Source organism: Gavialis gangeticus, unplaced genomic scaffold (genome assembly GCF_001723915.1).
Source record: "Gavialis gangeticus isolate Ggan-Ray unplaced genomic scaffold, GavGan_comp1, whole genome shotgun sequence".
Lineage (NCBI taxonomy): Eukaryota > Metazoa > Chordata > Crocodylia > Gavialidae > Gavialis > Gavialis gangeticus.
This window is the reverse complement of record NW_017729001.1, coordinates 3,208,742-3,217,128: the sequence shown is the minus strand read 5'-3', so window position 1 is coordinate 3,217,128 and position 8,387 is coordinate 3,208,742. Positions and strand designations below refer to the sequence as shown.

Genomic DNA, 8,387 nt, shown 5'->3' with positions numbered 1-8,387 from the left:
CAGGGAATCCAGTATAGGCAAGTCGAATATTTGACCCTTTTCAAACATTCGACCTGTGCTGTGAATATTCGACTCGTGCTGTTAATATTCAACTTCTGGTATTCGATTCGACAGCTATTCAACCAGCTGCTATTCAACTCTACTTTCACTTTTCAAGGTCGAATATGTCCACTATTTGTCGAATCGAATATTAAGTTGAAGCTTTGCACAGCCCTACTAGTTATACTGGTTTCTGCTTAATTTTAAACTAAACAATGTGGTGCAACTCCAAAGCATATTACTAAATCTTCTAGTTTCCCTTTAAATGGGGAAAGGCATGTGTTGCAGATAGATGTGATGTGCCATACTAATACACCTCCCTTTTACAAATCCTAGATCCACCTATGGAACCACATGCAGTAGAATGTGAGAGGGGCCAAGATATGACTCCTGTTTGCTGAACTGGAGTCTGACCTGACCAATCTGACAGTTCTAGTCAGTGCTGGTATATGTGTGGCACCCTGCAGCTATGTCTTGGGAAGCACTCAAATGAAGATTTTCAACACACCAATGTCAAGTGCTTCTGAAAAACTCCTCCTATAATGAACTATAAAGAACCTCAGGACCTGCCAGGTAGAGAATGGCTGCTTTGATGTACCAGCTAAGTGGTCACAAGCCACCTTTGCAAATAATATGAATGATCAAATGCCTCCCACCTCTGACATTATGTCAGTACAAATTCATGGCAACAGCATATGGGGTCACACTCTGAAGGTTCTAAGCAGTCAGAAAAGCTAAAGATCTAGATCAGGGGTCAGCAACCCCCAGTATGCATGCCAAGCATGGCATGTGAGGCCATTTTCCTTGGTACGCATTGGGGCCGGGGAGACAGCAGCTGTTTGCAACCTCCCAGCTGCATTCAGCCCCAGCTCTGGGTAGCTGCTGCCAGCCAGGAGACCGGACTGCTCCCAGCAGGCAGCTGGGAGGATGGAAGCCCTAATCCAAGCAGCCTGGGCTCCGTGGTTATGAGCAGCTATGCAGAACCTGGGCCAGCTGCAAACATCTGCTGCCCCTCCACCCCGGCAATGGCCCCAGCTGCCTGAGCGGGGGCAGCAGCGAGGGGCACAACCCTGCATGCTGCCCAGACTGCTCCCATGCACACAGAGGAAGTGTGACCTGGGCAGCACGGAGCTTGTAGTAGCAGGCAGCTTCCCTGTGCGGCCCCTCTGTTTGCTGCTGCTTCGGGTCACACACTCTGCACTCTGGATGGCCCAAGGAAGGGCAGCAGGATTGGGAGCACAGCATGTGCAACCCAGAGCAGCAGCACACAGAGGGGCCACACAGGGAAGCTGCTGTGAGCCCCGTGCTGCCCTGGTCACACTTCCCTTGTGTGCACAGAAGTAATGTGGGCAGCACGCAGGGTTGTGCCTCTTGCTGCTGCCCCTGCCTGCAGGGGAAATGTGGCCAGGGCAACGGGGACCTCAGAGCGGCAGGCAGCTTTCTGCACCCCCTGCTGTGCTGGGTTCCAAAGCTGCTTTGCAGAAGTGGCAATGATGGCAGCACTGCAGGGAGCACTGTTGGTACCTACTGCCTCTCCGGAGCCCAGGGCCGGGTCTGGGGCTGGGAGAGCTGGGGCCAGGAGGCAGCACATGTTTGCAGCTGGCCCAGGTTCCGAGTAGCTGCTGATAGCAACAGAGCCCAGGCTGAGGGACAGGGGTAGCAGGGCTGGGAGGCAGGGGCATGGAGCAAGGGCTTTAGGTGGGGGGCAAGGGGCACAAGCAGAGCATCCTGCCATGTACCCCCTGCCCTCATTTTGCTTTTCTGGCATGCCGGCACTCCAGCACCTTCCAAGGTAAGCATTGTGAGCTTTTTCGGCACTCCAGACAAAAAACATTGCCTACCTCTGATCTAGATGAAAGTCAGGAGGTACACCAAGAGCCTTTCCATGGAGTGAGAAGTGTCTCCTCTGCTAGCCATGAAAACACACTATATATTGCGAAGGAGCAAACAAAGACCCTATGAAACAACATCCAAAGGACTAGCATGGTGCTGCATTTAAGCTGTAGATTGCTCTTCCCATCCACGTGACAAATATGACACTGGAAATCAAGTATCCAACTCACGTGATCAAGCACTTGGCTCTTGGCGGTATGGTACTTTTGTGCAATTGCATCTGCCACAGCATTTGTCCCCATGAACAGCGTGTTCCAGTTATGAGTGCTGGAGAGAGAAGACAGGTCCAGTTCATAAGACCACTCACATGTTTCTCATCTAGTGATTCCCTCTGAATAGCCCAGAGCAAACATCCTTTGCAACTTTATGGTGGCAGTGAGGGTAACAAACCAAAATGGAGGAAAGGAAGAGGATAAACTGAGGAGAAAAACAGCAGAGAAGTGGAGTAACTAGGTTATATGCAGTGGGACAGAGATACAAGGGATGCATTTCAATCAGGTTGAATATTCTACACTTCCTCTCTTGAAAGTTTACCTGCTGTCACCTCATCACAGCTTGGCAGGCAGTCGCAGCTTCTATTGCTACTGCTGGGGAGTCAGGATATAGATCAATCCAATACAGCAGCTCATAGAAGCCAAAGTGCATTCAAGTTTTTTCTTGGGGGGGGTGGGGAGTGACTGGAAATGGAACACTAGGACCATGATGCAGGAGACATATCACACAGCAGTAACATTTAGCTGCCACTAGTCTTGGATACAGTTCCCCCCCGCAGGAAAAAAAATCCACGTGCAATTTCATTTCTGGCCACAACAGACAATGTTGTAATTAATGCCATATTAAAAACAAGGTTCCAGCTATCTAATGTCACCTCCCTCCCTACCTGCCACTGCTTGCTTTGTCCTTGGAGTCTTTCTGCTTCTTGTATGAAGAGGATCCTGCAGCACTTGTGTTCTCCACTTCTTTCTTTAGGGTAGATGGTAACACATGCAGCATTCTACCCTAGGGAATGGAAAATACATAAGGTCTACCATTACTGCTTGGATATCTATGAAAGGAAGAAACCCAGTTAAGATGAATCTGAGTGCATCAGGGCAAGAGTGTCACGCAATGTCATTCCACAACAGCCTTTCAACTTGAGGCGGAAAGCCCTTGTTCCACCCTCCCTTCTCTTGCTTGGCATTAAAGTGACTCTAAGCAGCACCCACAGAATTTGAAAAACCAGGGGCTCAGACTTCTTTTGCTCCGATAACAGAGCAGCTCCCTGCAGGATTCCCAGCCTCCATTAGGCCGGGGGGGGGAGGTGGTGTTAAACCCACTGGGCCACATAAACTGCTGCTGCTATATCACCGACTTAAGCTTTCCCAGGTGGAAAAACAGAATGGCACTATATTACTTAAGGCAGTGGAAGGGAGGAACCAAGCATCCTACTTAGCAGAGTACCTCCTCAAGAGTTTGCCCATCTGGTTTACAACACTGTGACAAAACAACCCTGAGTTGCATCCAGTGATGCAAGCTAGTGAAAGGAACTGTACCTGGAACACCTGCCCATCCACTTCTGCAAAGGCTTTCACTGCATGCTCAGGGATCATGTATGTGATGAAGGCAAATCCCTTGGGTTTCTTAGTCAGGCTGTCTATAGGGAAGTGAATCTCTGACACAGGACCTGCAATAAAAAGGCAAGACCTCTCTCTGTGACATGCCACTGCTCAGAAATCACACCGACTTTGCAGAAGAGAGATCTGTGCTGGCATCCTCCATACAAAGCCAATGGATGAAGGGAAGTGTGAGTACCAGAGCAGCAAGTGCAAAACGACATGCACGCAGGGCAATCCTGGCTTTGCTAAAGAACAACAACCATGCACACAGCAGTTCCAACCAACTGAGTTGGTTCTTTACCATATTTGGAAAATAGTTTCTCCAAGTCCTCCTCAGTTGCAGAATAGGGAAGGTTCCTCACAAAAAGCCGCCCAGACTCAGACAGGTCCTCCTCTTCCTCATCATCCTTCTTCCTCCTCTGCCAGGGTTGCTCTTCCTTCTTCTGTGCAAATTTCATCTTTGGTACCCGCTCCTCTCTGGACACCTCAATATAGCGCCCACCTGTCATAGACACCAGAGAGATGTCTTAAATCTCAGGCACCTCCCAAAGGCTGTGGTGAACTCCGAGTCCCAAAGCAATCAAAACAGGTTTCCTTCCCTATCACAATGCAGAATGGGCTTATGCTGCTGGCATGAACTGAAGACACTCCACTGACTAACTGAAACTGCACTACATCCCCTAGCGTAAATTTTGCCAACTCCACTCCCATAAAAAGAATTTTAGGGTCCTGGCATACCTTACATTTATTACATGATTAACAAGTTAACTGCACAATAAATTACAACATGCCATTCATACAGCCAATTTATGGCATGAAAAAATGGCAAACCAGCAACAAAGATGTTCAGCATTACTCTTTGTGACTGGTTTGTATCATGGATTAAACTGCATGTGTGGCACATGATACAACCGCACTATGCCTGATTCCTGGGATCAGGCAGAGGGCAGCCCTGAATCCTGCTTCAGTCCCAATAATCATGCAATTGGGATTTGAGGAATTATGCCCAATCTCCCCGCCCGTCCCGCTGCCGCCAAAAAAGTCACATTTTGCCTTGTCACGCCAGGCATGCATGATTTTTGGGATCAGGCATAGGTAGCTTAGACATGGCTAAAACATTGCATCTCAGTACTGTCAATCAGATACCACAGTGTGCAGGGTCTCACATGACTCATTTTCTGTTTCTAAGCCAAAAGGACTGAAGTTTTGGAAAATATCTAGGGTGAATCTCTGTGTCATGGTTCGCAGCTATTGGCCCAGGTATCCCATGATTGCTGCTGCACTCTCCCGGCCCAGTGATTCTCTTATAAGGAAGTTTAGGGCTGGTTACAGGAGATAACTAGCTGGGCAGCCCTTAGGCTTGGAGACCTCTACACAGCTACAGAAACAAGTGCAGTGCATGCAGTTGTATAAGTGAACAAGAGTTCACTTATAACAATGCACCAACATGCAGAGGGAAAGACTTTAGAAGAAGAAAGCAAGTCCCCAAATCCAGCTGATCTTGGATGTCTCTGTTCAGACTGTTAAATCAGGCCTAGCTGCAAGAGTGCTTTTTGGCATGCGTGGTCATCAGTCCATTTATCAGCAGATTAAAGCCCACCAATTTGTTTCACTAACAGCTAGCAGGTGACAGCTCCCCTCCAATTCCAACCCAGATCAGATTCAAACTGCCTAGGCACAGTCAGAAAGCTTATTCCTGAGACCCCTGTAACCCGCTCCCCCCACCCTGACTAACAGGTTAGTTTAGTAGTTCATTCTTTGGATTACCTTGAAATCAGCAGGCTGAGGACTCTAAGGTATCTCTGCTCTGTACCTTTAGCCTGTGAGTATGAGCATCATCTCCTACTAGAACAGAATCAAGCATGCCTTTCCTACCACTTTACCAGCAAAGGGGGTCAATTCAGCATTACAGCACCTATTATGTGTGGTAGTAATAAGCAACAAACAAGCCTCACCCATGTATTCATTGTTCTGTTTCAAGGCCTTCTGTACTTCTTCCTCCCTGGTGAAGTCAACAAAGACATAACCTGGGTGGGGGAGGAAAAGAGGTCCAACTGAAGAATACGTGGGGTATGCAAATTCCTTAGGCATCAACATTAACTACATTAATTAGCTAACTAAGAGCAAGTCAGGTTTTTCTTTATAGATTCCCATGTATAGCTTTTATTCACCATTAAAAATGTACTCTGGCCTAAAAATTATACTTGCTTTCAGACAGAAGGGGCTGCTTTCTTAAAAGGGGTGACTTTTAAAGACCTCTTCTGTTTTTGCATGTACAAGTATATGGCCATAAATGAGTTTGGAAGCCAGTCCCCAGTGTACTCTCTACACTTTTTAAATGTCTCAATGAGCCTTTGAAAGAATAAGGGTGGCACGTGAAAGGAAAACACTGCAGAGCAGAAATTCACTGTCTTCCTGAAACTCACTCTGGTTTTCTGCTGTTCACACACACCATTCTCAGTAACCAGCTAGGGTTCCTAGTGTAAATAAGGTGAAGCTGAGGTCTGCACCTCAAGGAAAAAAAGCCTCTAACTGGAATATGACCAATTATTCTACAGAGCAGAGGCATGAAACTGGTTTGGCCCCTCTGCTGTGTCCAGACCAAGCTGGATCTACCTCTGGCAACAGAATGAGCAGGGTAAGGAAGCCACACAGGGTTAACAGAGCCATTGCTCACCTCTTCCTCAAACACCCAGCTCCTCCACTAGCCCTATGAGCTAGATGACACAGCTCCACAGGCCACATCTGGCCTGTGGGCCATGTTAGACACGCCTGCTATAGAGGACCACAAGAGAAGCTAGTTCATTCTCCCATTTGGCTCTCCAAAGCTTGCAGCTATAAGGAAGTGACACAATCCCAGCTGGAAAAGCACCTGCAACCATCTATGATGTGGCACTAGCTTTATAGCATCATTCCTCACAAGGGTATGGACACGCACACATTTGGAGCTATTTAAAAAAAATGGGTGGAGTTGGCAGCTGTTGTGTTCTTATGGTTCAGACTTATTCAACCATAAGTGATATGGATGTAGCAAAACCTCTTCAACTTTAAACCTGGATGAAGCAGTGTTGAAAGTTGGAGCAGTTTTACTGCATCTGTAGTGTTTCTGGCTTGTCCACACAGTAATTAGACCACAACAGCTGAAGCCTTTTTGAAATGGCTCCGAACGTGTGCGTTTGTACACCAGCTCTATTCTAAGGTCACATCTATGTTACTAAGTTGTGTTTGTGTAGCTGTATCAGCTAGGAGTCAAGAAAAACACACACACACGCCCGCCCACCCACTGTAGCTGATATTGTATCTATTTGCAGAGCAGTTATGTCCAATGACTGCTCTATATCAGTTGTTCTGAACCTTTTTTAGACTCAAAGCATGCTTCAGTAGGCTCAAGGCACCCTCCATAAGTACTGTGAATTGAGTGGCACTCCATTTAAAAAAAATCATTTATTACAGTGCCTACCTCCTTACAGAGGGGCCAGGCAATGGTGCCACAGGAAATGCCAGGCAGGGACTGAGCCTCAGCCTGCACTTATCTGCTTATCTCCTCGTACCTCACAGCACCCTTCAAAGGACCTCCTCGTAGCACCATAGTTGCGAATCGCTGGTCTATATAATTTAGAGAAATGGTGCGGTGGATAACTGACAAGAAAAAACAACCCACCTTCCCCCCTGACACATCTCCACTAGGGGGCTCTATCAGCATGGCTATATAACAGCAAAGGCTCTAGTGACTGCAAGCCACAAGGCAGGGGAGCCCAAGATGCACAAGAACTGAGGCACATACTAGCAATTTGGAACTGCAAGTGTAAAGTAGAGGAGAGAGGCATACAAGAGAAACAATCCTCAGGCATTTTCCAAGCACCAAATGCAACATCTGTTACCTGTCTTATTTCCATGCTTGTTTCTTGCTATCCGGATTGCCACAGGTTTAAGTGGCAGGAAAAATTCTCTAACATTTTGCTACAAATAGAAGGAGGAAAAACAGAGCAACAACAATTTTAGTAACTGGCTTCAAGGGCTCAGCCAAATTTTTGAAAACTAGTTTTATATATGAGGAACGTGGACTTTACCAAGTGTCAAGCCAAGAGTCAGGGACTGAGCAAGTTCAAGAAACAGCAACATTCCCACACAAACCACTTTCTATTCTCCCAATTGGGATGAATACAGAAGCCCCTATGGTAGGGGTGGGCAAATCTGGCCTGCAGGTGGTGGGTCCCGTGGCCCAGGTACCGTCTGGCCATGGCACGTCCTGCTGCCCCCTGGTCACGCAGTGGGGTTGGGGCAGCTCCACAGCTGGACTGCCTTTCTATGTAGCCCATGGGGCAGGCAACTTTTTCCAGCTCCTGCCACTACCAGTTCTAACCCTATGGTAACCAGCAGGGACCCGCACTGCACAGCCCTGACCCTGTGCACCTGCACCTGCTCTGGGCTCACCCGCCCAGGCTCAGGAGCAGTGGCACAGGACAAAAGCTGTTGCTCAGCATAGGGGAAAGCGTCCCCTCCCTCTCCCATTGCCGGCAGTTCCATGTTGCTGCTGCCCAGAGCCTGTGTGGGGCTGCCCTGCGTCTCCACTACCATCACTGCCACCTCCTTCCTGGCTGCTCCATGGGCAGCGCAGACACAGGACAATCCAGTGTGGGGTCCTGCAGCAGGGAACTGCTGGCACCGGGAGGGGCTGTTTCCCCCACAGACTGAGCAACAGCTTTTGTCTCGTGCCACCACTGTCGAGCCTGGGCAGATGGGGACCAGAGCAGAGGCGGGGCATGCAGGGCTGGGGTTGTGCAGCACAGGTCCCTGCCTGTACCGTGGGACTGGGGCTGGCAGCGGTGGCAGCCAGAAAGAGCTGCCTCCCACCTGGGT

General features: G+C 48.5%; 1 protein-coding gene across 2 annotated transcripts in view; it reads right to left on the bottom strand.

Moving 5' to 3' along the window:
* The window catches only part of RBM19 (RNA binding motif protein 19), a 156,105-nt gene that overhangs the window by 135,539 nt on the left and 12,179 nt on the right, over positions 1 to 8,387 (bottom strand). For both annotated transcript variants that reach the window (XM_019506689.1, XM_019506690.1), the window contains exons 8-13: positions 7,409 to 7,487; positions 5,483 to 5,554; positions 3,829 to 4,029; positions 3,465 to 3,595; positions 2,813 to 2,931; positions 2,103 to 2,199 (exon numbers count right to left, since the gene is read on the bottom strand). In XM_019506689.1, the coding sequence (XP_019362234.1) occupies positions 2,103 to 2,199; positions 2,813 to 2,931; positions 3,465 to 3,595; positions 3,829 to 4,029; positions 5,483 to 5,554; positions 7,409 to 7,487 (699 nt within the window). The remainder of the gene's footprint in view (positions 1 to 2,102; positions 2,200 to 2,812; positions 2,932 to 3,464; positions 3,596 to 3,828; positions 4,030 to 5,482; positions 5,555 to 7,408; positions 7,488 to 8,387) is intronic.